Source organism: Vitis vinifera, chromosome 13, assembly GCF_030704535.1.
Source record: "Vitis vinifera cultivar Pinot Noir 40024 chromosome 13, ASM3070453v1".
Taxonomy (NCBI): Eukaryota; Viridiplantae; Streptophyta; class Magnoliopsida; order Vitales; family Vitaceae; genus Vitis; species Vitis vinifera.
In genome coordinates, this window is record NC_081817.1 from 9886886 (window position 1) to 9902706 (window position 15821).

At 34.6% G+C, this 15821-nt stretch overlaps 1 protein-coding gene across 1 annotated transcript; it reads right to left on the reverse strand.

Moving 5' to 3' along the window:
- Positions 1-190: 190 nt before the first annotated feature.
- LOC100255160 (uncharacterized) lies at positions 191-12484 on the reverse strand. The gene is made up of 8 exons (XM_059742182.1): positions 11590-12484; positions 5669-7058; positions 4543-5031; positions 4306-4455; positions 3589-3687; positions 1910-1960; positions 1378-1808; positions 191-906 (listed from the first exon to the last, which is right to left on the reverse strand). The coding sequence occupies exons 2-7, from the start codon at positions 6096-6098 to the stop codon at positions 1780-1782; spliced, it is 1248 nt and encodes a 415-aa protein (XP_059598165.1). The 5' UTR covers positions 6099-7058; positions 11590-12484; the 3' UTR covers positions 191-906; positions 1378-1779.
- Positions 12485-15821: the final 3337 nt, after the last annotated feature.

The following is a 15821-nucleotide window of genomic DNA, read 5'->3' on the forward strand; positions in this document are numbered from 1 at the left end:
TACTGTCACTTTTCAGGTGGGTAGGGTGAATTGCTGCAAGTTGAGAAAAGTCAAAAGTCCATCTGGTTTATAAGAGCACTTGCAGAGTAACTTCAAAAATTGATAATAATTTGTACAAAACTCCATAAATTTTATAACTAAAAGTTTTAATCACAGAATTTCACACCAAACCTCAACATTACAAAAGATATGACAATGCATAAAATCGAGGTAATATAGAATCATATAGGCATCAACAGAACTGGTGTGTTTCTTACATGCACCTTAAAATAAAACAAATTATTGAACAGGCTAATAAAGGACTTGTTGTATTTTCCTGTTGGAGATGCCTGGCCGATATGTGAACTTGAAAATGTTATGAAGGAGAGGAAATTGCAGTAATGCGAATGTGATCACTGGAACGGAAGCAAGTGAAATAATCGGGATCATAACCCCTTCGATTGAGCTATTCTTTAGCAAAATAGCAATGGCAGAACAGAAGGCTATCATCATGGCCGCAATAGAGATAAAAAGGAGGGATAGGCCAAATATCAGCTTTTTGGGCAACCGTGTAAGGAATTTGTACTCTGCATATTGTGAGGTCAAGATTCCCAGGAACATCAACACTGAAGTAGTAGCAAAAAAGAGTGAGATTGAATCTGACATTATAAAAACTACGAAAAAGGTATCGTCCAAGAATATGGGAGCGCCTTTGTCATTGTTACCCCCAGGAATAGTGAAGGCTGCAGCAAACATAATGGTAACAATAAGAGCAGCTACAAATGAACTAGCTGTTGATATGTCCTTCATCCATTTCTCCCCTTCTTTTATCAAGTCTGCATGCTGCTGAGAGAACACCTCACTGGCCTTTTTTCCATCTGAGTTTTTAAGGTCCTTGAATAGTGGTGGCACAATGCTTTCCACCTCCTATGGTAACATCATGAAAAATTTGAAAAGCACGCTACTAAGATGTAGGTGAATGATTGATTGGTTGTCTAAATTCCAGGCAAAAAAAATAGGGTAGGGGGTTGGAGGTATAAAGACATGAGAAGCTTAGATAGTCACCTTATCTTATTGGGAAAATAATTGTAGGCTACGAACATTAATATTTGTAGAAACCAATCGATTAAATATCAATGAGAAAAATAAAAAGGCGAAATATTTCTTTCTTTTCTCTATTCTCTTTCTCTTACACCCAAAGCACAAGAGTTCTTGAAAATTCATAGGAAGTAGGGACTAAGGCTTACATGGAACTTGCCATATTAAGGGGTAAGTGTTAGAGTAGTTCCTAAAAGGGAATGTGGAGACCACAGATGGGATCTTGGTGTTTCAAATAGAATGTATAGATAGAGAAAATATGTATTATGTTATGAGAGGTGTAGGTGAAAAGAAGCTGACCTGAAACCATTGTAGTTCTCTTTGCATCTGCAGGGCGGCACCTGGAATACCATCAAGCTGTTCCGATGGTGCTAACATCGCAACCAAATGTAGCATGCTATTTCCAAACCTATCCAAAGGAGATATCACTTTCATCTTCCGTGCGTCAGTAAGCCCATGTAAAAGGTTGAAAATCTTTTCCTGACGGTTCAAAATTGCAATAAAAAATATGTTTCTTCCATTAATATCACGGCTCCACGCTAACTCAGGAATAGATTTAATCATCTCAGTGACAAACTCAACATTCCCTCGCTTGACAGCCTCGAAGACTGCTTGGTGCACTTGAAAACCAAGGTCGTCAACTTTCATATTTTGTAGTTCAATACAAATGCTCCCAAGAAGTTTGATGGCTTGAGTATGCCTCTACTTTTGATCATGGAAGTTCTTGATTCCTGGGTCATTAATCCAAATAGACTTTATTAAGATTGAATAAGATTGAGTGGTCAGGAGCAAGGAACCCAAATAAACATTTAATTGAACAATTGTATCATACCAGGAAGTTTTTGTGGATATGAAACCAGCCCATGAATTAATTGACGTAGTCCTGCAATAAAAATTAGAAATATTAGGGGCTATCCATACATAATAAAAATTTCTTAATAATCCTTTATGCTAGTTTATTGTAATTTACGTGGAACCTTAGTAAAGCCACTTGTGCTAAATCATTGTCTCTATTCACAAGGTTTTGAGTGCCTTGTATCACCACAAATTTGCTATACATGGATGCACCTTGGTATAGGGCACTACCCCTTATAATGAACGCCCACCATCATAGATGCAAAGGGAGTGCACCTATCACCTCCAAATGGAAAGGTGTTTTTAAGAAGGGTAGTGTTTTTCCTCATGCATAAGATGTTCTAAGGGTATCAAACAAAGGACTAGCCCAAAACACACAAGCAAAAAACAAAATGAGGAACTGGAAACACCTTCCTCGAAGATGAACTCGGTGCACTAGGGTACCAGTGTCTATCTCTAGGATCTAAAAGCTAGTGAATCTCGCCTTGAGTGCATTCTATAGGCTAGACGCATTTGGGAATTTTGGCCCAACCAACCCGAAGCCCACTTGAATAAGCTTTGGCTCCTTCACGAGGCTCTTCTACACCTCTCCACAAGCCCATTAGACCAAGGAAAGTAGGCTAGTTAATAAACCCACTAAAAGTGTTCCTCTTTTTCCCATGTGGGACAAGCTAAAACACTTAAAGCACTTTTTCAAATTTATACTCTTCCTACATAAGAAATGTAGGAGCCAATATGGGTGACTCTTGCAAGGATGCTGTTAAGACACACCTCCTCCTTCAATTTTTGGGGGGGCTCCTCCAAATATTTTATCCTCCATGACGTCTCCACTTCATCTTTACCTCCGTAGAAAACATCTTAGGGTGTGAGACCTTAGTGCTACCACATTTGCCTAAGTTCAAACCGGAGTTCTAAAAGTCCTATGCAGACTTCATCTACCTCAATGTTGGGCTTGGGCCTACTACTTAGGTTTTTAAAATAAGTTTAAGGCCTTGGTTTGTTGTTGGATTGAAAGCTTGTCAATGGCAACAAAATATAGAGTCTATATGCATTGAACGCACTTTAATGAATTAAGAGGGGAACATATCCTTATTAAGGGACCTGTAACCATCTAAAGTCATGTATCACCACAAGAATTGAGATTTAAATTCGAAGACTGACTGATATAGGTCTATGCATGGGTGCCTGCTATTCGTTAGGCTTGATTGATCAATATGATTCACCCCTGGCTTCTTTTATAGTGGGTCCAACTGTTTATCTATACACAAAATCCAAAAGAGTAGGCTTGGGTCAACAATTAACTTAAGAAATTTTTAGAATATGCTTATTTACTTTATCTTGAAATCTTGCTTAGCAATGACTTTACAAAGATGGCTAATGTTACATAACATGATAATTCAGGGACCTTCTCCATGAAATTATTAATAAACATTAACTCTATCCACAAAAATTTGTAGCTTCAAGAATAAGAGACTTTTTAAAAATCTTTGTGAAGAGACTCTCGAAAGTTCTTGAAGTAACCTTCAAAAACTATCCAGCTTAGTTTCACAGTACAAAATTAGCATGTGGAACATAATTTATAGTTTCATGATACACCATTACGAAGTGAGATCACAAATACAACTTTAAAATTATCAATTTGTAGTAGCGACATACCTTTCTCAGTATTATTCCTGTCATCTCGTCCTTGTCCAATGTCGTCAACAACATTTATTTGAACCCAATCTGAGGCACGATCTACGTTTACAGATATGCCTTACATGAAAGATGCGCAAATCAGTACAAGTTACCATGCATGTCCCGAAAATCAAACTAATGAACTAAGATCTTTCTTGTGCCATGGTGATGGAGTCATTTAAAATGTTGGAAACTTAAATTAGCTTGATATAAGAAGTTTCTAAAAAAAATATATTTTATTTTGAGTGGTTGGTTTAGTGTTTATATTTAAGTACTTGAATATTAGAAGACTTCTAGATTTTATTATTAGAACTTTCTAGGAGTCTTTATTTTATTTTGTTAAGTGTTAGTATTTATAAATAAAATATGTTATAATATTTGAACAAGAGTGAGGGAAAAATAAATAAATTTTTAATTTTATTCGATTATTTTTCTTCCTTTATATAATTGTTGATATATTTTTTCAACCCTATACTCCAACATAAACTAAGGTGAATAATTCAAAATTTAATACATAAAGGGAAAATGATATATATCTTGTTTTAAGATATTAAAAAAAAAATGGTTTATGTTTTGAAGAATGTACCTTTTTAATTTTTCCAAAAATTTAATTGGCGAAACTCTATTGAGAGAATAACAATAGTACTTGTATGCATCTATATCTTTTTCGAGAAAATAAGTTGAAGATGTACTCACATGAGTATATCCAACCCTGCCAAAACCAAAGCCGAGTTCCACTCTTGAACAAAGAAGGCATTTGACCCAATATATACAGGGGGGAAATTCCATCCTCATTCAAAGTAACAGCCAAACTTGGGTGCTTCTCGAGGATATCCAAAGCAAGATCTGTTGAATTGGAGGGTAAGATAATTATGTAGGGTAAAGACAGATTTCTCATCTCAAAAATGGTTGGAATATTTCATTCTCTCCTACCTAAGAATTTGGTAGCAATACAATAACCAAGAAGCCTTGCACCATTTTTGCCTTCGCCTTTTTTAGGACCTAGCTCCTTTGGTGGAGTGTAATTGTAGAGAAGACGTATCACTCCTTTTTTGCCTCGATTACAAGCACGCACAACTGGGAGGATTCCTTCATTATCTAAAATACTAGTCAATTCCGTGTTCTTTTTAATCATGCACCGCGCTATTTCTTTAAATCCATTCAATGCAGCCAAATCAAGTGGCGTGTGCCCTCCATTATTCTCTTTTTGTTTTAAGTCCTCTGGACTCAGTTTTTTCACCAACTCCTCTACAACCTTTACATGTCCAGCACGAGCTGCGATATGAAGCGCGGTCTCGCCTTTCGGTGAAATTTTTGCTCTCACTGCACCCGGGTTTTCATTAAAGAAGGATTCGATATCGTTCCACTTACCACGGTTCAATGCCTTGATTAAGCCCTGATACTGAGAGTAGTCAACGTTCCCTGCAGGCAGTTTTCTTCTTGTTAATTGCTATCAATCTGTTCAGCATTGTAGAGCGAGAAATTAGTTGACAATCCAGCCAAGAATCTACTCTATTGTTTGTCTGGTACAACTGCTCAGGCCCATCTATGGCCTCAGTTGCATATTCTCAATGGATGAATGGTAGGGGAGCCTGGATACTGCGTGTTGGGCTCTGGGGGCTACTGGAAATGAAGCCCAAATGGAAGGTGGTTCTAGGGCAAAGAGTTGGTGGGTAATTTAAATAGACGAAGTCCAAATACTTCTGAAGATTTTACAAGGTTGAAGAAGTTACTTAGAATCACAAATCAAGAAATCAAATTTAAGGGAGATTGTTGCAAAATTAAGCTTGATTTAGAAACTTTTTAAATATTAAAATAAGATTTAATTAGTCAAATTTTAAAATGTTTCTATATTTCATATATTATCAGAATTTTCTTCTTAACTAGTGAGTATGTATAAATAAAAGAGATGTAATATTTGAAAAATAAAAAGCGGTTAGGAAAATGTTCGTGACAACATTTTCTCCCTAAGCACGTAACTTGCACGTAATCCCCACCCAATCGCGTTCGTATAGAGAAATTATTACTTTCAAGTTGAGGAAGAGGGAAGACAGTTTACCAGTTGGGGCTGAGGCAGCAGGTGACCGTTCGTCTATGCCACTGACTTTTGGGTCGAAACAGAAGGTTGGTTTGGCCCGTTTCTGCAAAAAGTCCCACACGTAACTTGCACTAGTTTCCTCCCTAATCTGAGAAAGCTTCTCCCCACTGCATGAAATTTGAATAGCATGTAAAGCCATGGCATTCTTCTTTTCCCAAACTGAAAATGCTTCTGGATCTTTTGCTTCATCAGGAATGTTGTCTTTCGTCTGGCAAACTTCCCATAGATCTTGACCCACCAAATACCATTTTACACAAGTGCTCCAATTTTCATAGTTGTTTTCTGTAAGAACTTCACGAACTATTGTAGTTGGCACTACAGTTGGGGTCATACGGGGAAAACCATCACCGCTGTTATTCGGGACTATAGTTGCGGGACCAAATCGCATCATATTTGGGGCAACACCTTCAACTGCCGTACTTGCTCTGCAGCATAAGCTTAAAATTAATTTAAAGATGCTAAAATTTTAGAGACAGGATGAGAAGAGAGAAACAATGTGATGACAAATTTTGCCTTCGGGACTTCACTCTGCCTCTTGTTCTTCTAACAGTCAAAAGGGCATGGGACAACTGATAGAACACAAAGGTTAACAATAATTGTGAGAGTGGTACCTTTTTTGTCGATCGGCGGTGGGCAATTGTATGGTTTTCATATTCAAATTTTAGTGAAATCAGAATTTAGAAGATTACGCATGTAACCAATCAAAGAGTAAATGCAGAGGAGGTATTGAATGTTGTTTCTGGGTTAGCATTTCAGAACTGAAAGATGTTACCAAATCATCTAACAATTACATATTTGTTGAGTTTTAAGTATTTTATGACATTAAAGAAGATGTTTAAAGGGAAAGAGATTCCTTGAATCAATAAGAATCAAAGGTAGGCCGCACAAGACGTCTTAAAAGACTTAAAAATGACAGAGTTTCAATTATTTTGAATTTGTTTGGAAAGTATTTTCAAAAAGAGTTTAGAAAATCAATTTTTGAGAACAATATTTTAATGTTTTATAAAATAAAAATATATTTAAGAATTCTAAGTGTTTCTAACTTATTTTCTATATTTTAAAAATAATTTTTATATATAACATTTTATTCATAATCATTCAAAAATTAAAAAAAAATGTTTTTTAAAAACACTACATTTTTACATGTGGAAATGTTTTTACTCAAAAATATTTTTAGTACAAGTGTTTTCTCATAAAATGTTTAAAAAAAAATTATATATCAAGTGTTTTTCAAGAAAACACTATAAGTGATTTTTATAAGTGATTTTTTAAAATTTAAAAAAAATCTAAATTTTGGCAAACACCTAATAATTTTTTCAAAAATACTTTTTAAACTAAAATCACTATCAAACTAACTTGTGGACCCTGCATTTCGGCTCATGCGTTTCCCACTCGATGGTGAGCTCGATTCTTTATTTTGAAAAATGATTTAATTTGATTAAAAAGATGACTTGGAGTCGCCACTCATTTTTGTTTTATATTTAAAAGGGTAAACAAAATAAGAAAGAAAAACCCTAAGTGTGACTCCTTGTTTTGGAAAAGGTGGTCTATGAAAAACCTAATCGGGCTCGGGGGTCAGGTTACTTATCGGGAAGGTACGATATGGACCGTAGCACCCCTCTAAGTCCCTAAAGTCGGGTCTCTACTGTTAGAATGAAGCCGACGTGACAATTAATAAGAAAGTCAATGGATGCCTAAGTCAAATCATGCACATATGAAAATCAGAATATGTATAAGGAATGATCAGAATGAGTGAATACGTACCTGGGTCACGAGCCGCAATGCGCTTAGCAAAAAAAATGGAGTTAGTGAACAAATACAGAATGATTATATGCATATCAAGGGACAGAGTAAATCAATCACGCGTGGCAAACAAATCAACTAATCAGTCAATCAATTATGAAATCAAGTATGTGGGGCTCCCACCAAAGCCCAATTCATTCCTGTATGGATTAATCCCATAAATTTCCATCGTTCGAAATTGCGGGAATAAATTCATACTTATTTTAAAATATTTTTAAAAAATATGAAAATTTGGAACATTGCATGCCGAGCGAATTTTATTGAAAAAAAAACGGATTTTTGAAGCCTAAGGAAAGCTAAGGATGAAAAGTTTAGAGGTTTGAAATTATTTAAATCCTGAAATTTTGAGAAGCTATTTACGAGAATAGATTAGGAAAATTATTTTCAGAGTCAAAAGATGACGGAATGGGGGGGTGGCGCGTGACATGAGAGTGGCCAATGAACCATAAAATTAGATGTACGCATGTGTGGGCCCAGGGTAGAGTGATGAGATGGAGCATGAAATACCCAATGAAAACGGGGCAGCTGGAGACATCAAATGCAAACATCTTAATAAGACCTTCTTTTGGCATATCAACTTCTCTTTCCTCGTTTGCAATCTCTCCGGAAACATCTTCTGTAACCAGATACTGCACTTGATGACAAGTAATAGCTGGCATGGCCAGGTCATTAACTACCCATTTAAAAATATCGTCTTAGGCAACAAAAATCAGTCTCACGATCCACCGCTATCAGAATATTGATTTAGCCATCATGAACGTAAGAACCAATTCTTCTTTCAGCATGGACTCTACAAGCCTGATATTCTCATTAAACCCGCTGATCAAGGGTGATTTCAATTATGGGACCAAATACAAGCAACGGTGCTGTAGGATTCACGTAACAGAGGCTTCCCAGGTTAAATAAATCAGCATTGCGACCCACAGCTGCCACTTGCTCTTCTCTCCGTCGCCGTTTTCCGCAGCCAAACCACCGTCGGGAAGGTCGATCTTGGCGTCACCTTCAGGCTCGGACATGGACCTTTCGATGTCAACGTGTGTGCAGGGGTGATCATCCTTGGATTCCGTTTCTTCTCAGCCTGCAGAGGGAACGCCGAAGGGGCCTCTTTGCACTGCTCAACCTGGGAATAGCATTCTCATCATCTTCAGTTTCTGGCACTTTTCCAAACAGCCGTGCGCATTTGCTTAGATCGCAACTGTCAAACACTCCGAGCATTGAGCTATGTGCTTACAAATATGACATGAGGGAAATTCCGCCACCATCCATACATGTACTAGCAGCAATCAGTGGCATCCTCGGTGACCATACATTAATACTTGACCATCAAATCTGAAGGATATTCTGAATATGAAGCGGATTGTTTCCCTATGAGCTTTCCAGTCTCCTCATGCCATGAAGAAGAATTTTTTAAATGACGGCCAGGGAAATGAGTTCATGGGGTGATGAAATAAATGGGTGAATGAGGAACGGGCTAGATGGCATTGGGTTTGGTGGATGAAGCATGGAAGATGAGATGGTGTACGATAGATAGTTGTGCATGCGGGAGACTCCACATACATGACAAGATAGATGGCAAGCAGGTGATGAGAGAATGGTACAAAGGGTAGTGGAAAGTGATGAAGGAAAGCGGGTTCATTGATAAAGCGGCTGCAGCAATGGGCATATTGAGTGAGTGAGAGGAACGACATAGTGCATGGCGGGGTAGAGAGAGAAAAATATGAATGAGTATGAATGAGTGATGATATGTATGAAGGTGGGGAATGGAGATGCAGGGTAGAAGAGCAGTGGGCACGTGAGTATAGGGAGATAGGATATGAGGGTGATTGCCACGGGTATGGGGTTAATGGGACGGACTTGCATGGATATAGGCATATGGAGGGAATGGATTTTAAAATGCACTTGGGAAACCGATGAGTGGTATGGTGAACACGTTAAATAGGCTAAAAAAAAAAAATGGGCATGAGGGCAATGATCATGAGAGATAGAATTAAAAGCCAAAAACTAGTGAGAGAAAATGGGTAAAGGAGAGGTGACCAAGTTCACACAGTCCACTATGCATGTGAGTGAGTGATTTGGAAGGGTTTCGGTCTACCATGCTTGGTGCATGAGATGGATCATGGGTTGGTGTGATGGGTGATTGGTTTGAAAGTGTCTATGCATGGCCATGATGGCCACGCAACATGCAAGGGTAGAGAGGAATGGGTTCAATAGCCTTGAGAAGAAATGGGTATATGGTGGGCTTAGAGAGAGAAAAGGTGGTGGAAAGAAATGGGTATATTGCATGGGGTTATGAAACATGTAGTGTTAAAGAGAAATGAGTATGAAGGAGTGAGCCATGGGCATGGAGGTTTGGAAGGATGGGTATGAAAAGCTAGTGAGACAAGGTGGCAAACATAGAATGGGTTTAAGGGCATTAACATGAAATGGGTGTATGGTGGGGTTTAGAGAGAGAAAGGTAGGAACGGGTTGGGTAGTAGACAAGTGGTGAGGTGGCCAGATTTGCATGGTTGTTATGGAAGAGAAGTGTATGGAGATTGATGGGAATGAGCATAGAAATGATGGCATGTCTTGCAGGAAGAGTGAACTCATCAACATTGAGCGGAGAGTAGCAGCTTTCTCGATGGTTATTTAGGTGCTGTCCATTTTATCCCGCGGTCAGTTAATGCATTAGAGATGGAGGTGTCATGTTGATTGTACCCATAACGTGCACTTTATACCAGCTCTCTTAACTTTTATCCGTTGCTTTTTATGATGACTTTACACATACTGACTGAGTCTTTTCGTGAGCTTCATGGTTCAAGTCTGTATATATCCCACCAGATTCTTCAATCTGTTCTAGCTTCATAACGCCCAGATTAAGCACCTATTTATTGCTTTCAGATAAATCAAACTGCAATGACCAGATTTCTTCTTATAATATCCATTGATCCGGCAACATGAAATGACGGTAAAGCTTTTCGAAGCATTAAGATTTTTCCAGAGATGAAATAAGGCTCTTCTGCTATGGTTATTCTTCCTTTATTGCTGATGGGTGGCTCCGTATGGCATAGTTAACAGCAAGCTCCAGTCCACGCTCCCAGTTGCTTTCAACGTGAGAATATATCCCTGGCGATTTCTTACTCTCTCAGGCAGAGGTGAGAAGGTTGATATGTGCCATGGATGTAATTCCCAAAACAGGGGAATGGCAGCAAAACAAGGCACAAACAGTAGAGAATGGAATGAGTTCATTCAGGCCTCATATGATGTATCCAACAATGAGCTCGGGTGCAAGATCAGTCCAAGAAAGATTTCAAAATGAGTTTTAAAACAAAAGCAAAGGTGGGAATCTCATGAGAGATCTCAAAACAGGGTATATAAAACCGGTTAGAAATCAAACATGAGGCAGAAGCAAGCAAACCTAAATACAAGAAAAACAAACTGAAAAACCCAACAAACACATTCGAACACCAAACTAGAGACTCATGAATATCCAGAAGCAAGATGAAAAAGATATTGAACATAGACCATACCTGAAAAACCTCCTTACAAGCGAGAACTTGCCTGACTTCAAACTCTGTTTTTATCACCTCTCTGGAAGATGTTCAGCTCAAAAACATCTTTCAAAAGACCACCCTTCGAACCCTCCTCATAACCGGCAATGGAAACCTCACTCTCCTTAGCCTCTTGCCCAAGCTAGCCACCCTCTCCAAAATCCTTCACAATCGTCAAATGGAGACCTCCCCAAGCCAGAGGAATCCCCCTCACCCTCCTTCTCGGTCCGTTTTTCTTTTTTCCAAGATCCCCCCTGGCACCCTCAAAAGGATCCTCCTAAAATCCTCTCCCCTTCAGTCAAAGCTTTTCCCGCAAGCTATTAACTACTATACTGTTCACCGCTCAGCAACCTGGAGCCCCAACCACCACCATGGCTGTGGCCAACTGCTCCACCACGTGTTCCACACAGCTCATCTCTCCAAGCAGCCAGGTCCCCCCCACTCGTTCAAGGCACTAACATCTCTTCCAGGTACTTCCGCAATGACTAAAACAAACATAACATATGTAGAGGGAAAAAAAGAAACGAGACCCAAAAGAAGGGGGTCTACATAACTATAAAAGTGTTTTTTATAGTATTTTTACACAGAAGTGTTTTTAATAGAAATGTTTTTTCTCCAAGTGTTTTTAAAACTATATTCGGTTATGCGAAAGTACCAAGAGAAGAAAAAAAATTATTAAGAAAAAAAAAATTTTCATGGAAAAATATGAAAGAAAATTAAATATAATTAAAATTAATTGAAAATTTATGTATTTTAAAATTATTTAATCTTTATATAATAAAAAAAATAAATAAAATGAGTTTAAAAAAACATTTAAAAATAATTATTGACTTTTAATCTATTTTTTATTTTCCTTCACTTTTTTTTTTCTTTCTAATTTTTTTCCTTTATATTTTCCCTTAAAATTTATTAGAACTAAATATACCCTATGAGAATCATCCATAAAGAGTTTTTCTAGATACAAGTAATTTTTCAATATTACAAATTAATAATTTTCTAAATTTAAAAGTGTTTTATAAATTTTATCAATCACTTAAAATTTATTTTACAGTGATTTTACAAAATGTTTTAAGGATAAGAAAAAAGTTTTAAAAAAAATTAAAATAGGTGTTTGATGAAATTTAAGAAACAGTATTAAAAATCTAAAAAATCATTTATAATATTAAAAAAATCACTTATAATATTTTCAAAAGAAATATTTTTATTAAAAATACTTCAAGAATAAATACTAACAAATAATCTTTAATTTAAAAATAAAAAAAAAATAAAAACCCAGATTTTTAGGCTAAAATTATTTTCAAAAATTAAAAAATAAATAAAAACTGCAAAACCGACGTACTACCAAATAACTTAAACGTATACATGAGGAGAGGAAAAAAAAAAAAAAAACCCTGTATTTCACTAGTACTAATGCATGGGGAGTAGGACATACCAGACCTCTGAATGGTGTGGACGGAGAGAGCATGGAGCTAATTATGGGCACACAAGGACATATATATAGAGAGGTTGCGGCTCTGGCAAGTCTCCGTGAATTTGACTGCAAAATATTTTCATTAGGTGGGGTTTCAAGATTTTTTAAAAATTATTTCAAATTATAAAATTAATTTAATAATTGAAAATGACTTTTAGACGTGTGTGGATTAAGAATGCATAGAGAAATATGATTTTGAAAATTTATAAAAATAAGATATCGTACAAAGTTTCAAAATCATTTTTAGAAGACTTAAAAGAAATTGACTTTTGGAATTACATTTTTTAAATATCTGTTCAAAACATCATTTAATTTTATTAAAAAGTGACTTTTGGTTGTGAGAAAGTACTAAAAAAAAGAAAAAATATATATAAAAGAAATAAAATTTTCATATTTAATTTTATTATAAAAAATACGTAAAAAAAAAAAATATAATTCAAATCAATTTAAAATTTATATATTTTAAAATTATTTAATCTTTGTAAAATAAAAAAATAAATAAATGAGTTTGAAGAAACTTATAATAAAAATTTATTGGTTTTAAACCTAGTTTTTAATTTTTAAATTTTTTTTTAAAAAAATCAATTTTATTTTCTGCATATTTTCTTTCAAAATTTCTGATAAAAGTATAGTTATTGAAAGAAAGATAAATAATATAAAATGATTAAAAATTAATGAGAGAGGACTTTCAGCCATATTCCCTTTTAGAATTCAGGATAAAATGTGACAATTCCACGCTTTGACATGATCTTATATAAGTTAAAAATATTAATATCTTGAGCTGACTCATCAACCTCATCCTTTCCCTCTATCACACTTTCAATGGCTGGTATGTTTTTCTAATATTATAATAAAAAGCTTAAAATGGTGTCATGATATTCAACTTTACAACCGCTACACCCACCTCAATTTTTTAAATTATATTTAATAATTTTTCAACAATAAAAAAAAATATTACTCTATAAAATATTAAATGATATTTTTAGGGTTTGTTACACTGGTCGTCATAATTCTAAAATAAATAAAAAATTATTTGAACTGATAATAGGAAAAAAAATTATAAATCATTTTTAAAAATAAAAATAAATTTATATGTGAATTTTAGTTTTTATTCAATATAATAAACTTAAAAATAAAAATAAAATAAAATATTAAATTATTGATATTTTCTGAATTTTATCACTTAAATTATGATAGAGAAGCTTAACCGTTTATACGACTTTAAGAATAAATTTTAAACGCAACATCACGTCATCACCCACGTGCGTCACACATATTCGACCACCGGTGATAATAAAAATCTTCTAACTTGACAAGCAGTTCAACTAGTTCAAATGTTCAATCATCTGGCCTCTCAGGATGGTGAACGGAGGGAAAATGGAGCACATGGGGACAAGTGTTGATTAAAGCAGTAGATCAGCTGTCAGCATTTTCCTTGCAAGAAACACATAAGGGTTGATCTTTGGTACCCGCTCCTCATTTCGGATACCTTCCCACATTTGACCCAATAATAAAATGACATGTGTAAAAATACATATTATTAATAAATTTATAAAAATTTATCAAATCGGTAAAGATGACTTGTTGATGAGAAATAATCACATGCATTTCATACATATCTAAATATTACAATTTTTTTATAATTTATTATTAAATATCAAATATTATTTTCTTATTTAATGTATTACCTAATTCTATTTAAAAAAAAAAAAAACAAAACCCTATCGACTACTCTTATACTCTCATTATTCATATATAAAAAAAGGGATAGTAATTTAATATGAAAATTAAATAATTTCAATTACCAAATTACAAAATATGTAAGATGCATTTTGATGAATCAAATTTCAATATCAAGTTTAAAACTTTTTGAGAGAGAAAATTTAAAATTTGTATTATATGAAGAAGATGAAGGATTTCAAGTGATTACAAGTGTCAAAGGTAATATTTGATATTTTTTTTATTCAAATATAATTGTTGTAGGAAGAACTGTGATGTTAAATAACGATTTTAGAATTTTTTTTGAGTTTATTATAAAAATTTGTTATCAAATTGTTATTAATATTTTTATATAATTTTTTTTTGTTTATAAATTAAATTTGAAGATGAAGTTTTATATGTCTTGAAGAAGACATTATACGAAGGATGTCAAGTGTTTACAAGCGTTAAAAGGTAACATTTGATTTTTTTTATTTTTTATCAATTTACATATAACTGATGTAGGTAGAAATATCATGTTAAATGACATTTAAATATGTAATGATTTATAACATCTAGATTTTTAAATTTTTTTTTCTGAGTTATTATTAATCAAATTGAGAGTATTTAGTCATTTGTTATGAAATTGTCATTAATATTTTTATATTATTATTTTGTGTATTCATAGACTAAATTTGAAGATGAAGTTTTATATATTGAGAGGAGGTACAAAAATTGTGAGAGGGGTTATGAACTTTGTAAGAGAGGGTACGAACTTTCTAAGAGATGGTAGGAACTTTCTAAGAGATGGTATAAACTTTGTAAGAGAGGGTACGAACTTTTTAAGAGAGTATACGAACTTTTTAATAGAGGGTACGAACTTTGTAACATAAGGTACGAACTTTCTAAGAGAGGGTATGAACTTTGTAAAATATGGTAGGAACTTTCTAAGAGAATGTACGAACTTTGTAAGAGAGGGTACGAACTTTGTAAGAGAGGGTACGAACTTTGTAAGAGATGATACGAACTTTATAAGAGAAGGTACGAACTTTGTAAGAGAATGTACGAACTTTGTAAGAGAGGGTATGAATTTTGTAAGAGATGGTACGAACTTTCTAAGAGAGGGTACGAACTTTCTAAGAGAGGGTACGAACTTTCTAAGAGAGGGTACGAACTTTCTAAGAGAAGGTATGAACTTTGTAAGAAAGGGTATGAACCTTCTAAGAGAGTGTACGAACTTTCTAAGAGAAGATACAAACTTTCTAAGAAATGGTACAAACTTTCTAAGAGATGGTACGAACTTTCTAAGAGATGGTACGAACTTTCTAAGAGATGGTACGAACTTTCTAAGAGATTGTACGAACTTTATAAGAAAATGATACGAACTTTCTAAGATATGGTACGAACTTTCTAAGAAGTGGTACAAACTTTCTAAGAGATGATACGAACTTTGTGAGAAGGGGTATGAACTTTCATCATTTCTTTAAGAGTAATTTTTAAAATTTCTTTTAAGAGTAATTCCCATCATTTCTAACTTAATTAGTATCAATAAATAATATTATTGTATTTCTATGTGGAAAAAAAATTTGAAAAGTTTGAAAATTTGTAAAAT

Coding starts and splice junctions, on each gene's coding strand:
- LOC100255160 (XM_059742182.1), bottom strand. CDS start 6,098: ATGATGCGATTTGGTCCCGCAACTATAGTCCCGAATAACAGCGGTGAT. Junction 5,032..5,668: donor TGCTGCCTCAGCCCCAACTG/GTAAACTGTCTT, acceptor AACTGCCTGCAG/GGAACGTTGACTACTCTCAG. Junction 1,961..3,588: donor CAGGAATAATACTGAGAAAG/GTATGTCGCTAC, acceptor TTTTTATTGCAG/GACTACGTCAATTAATTCAT.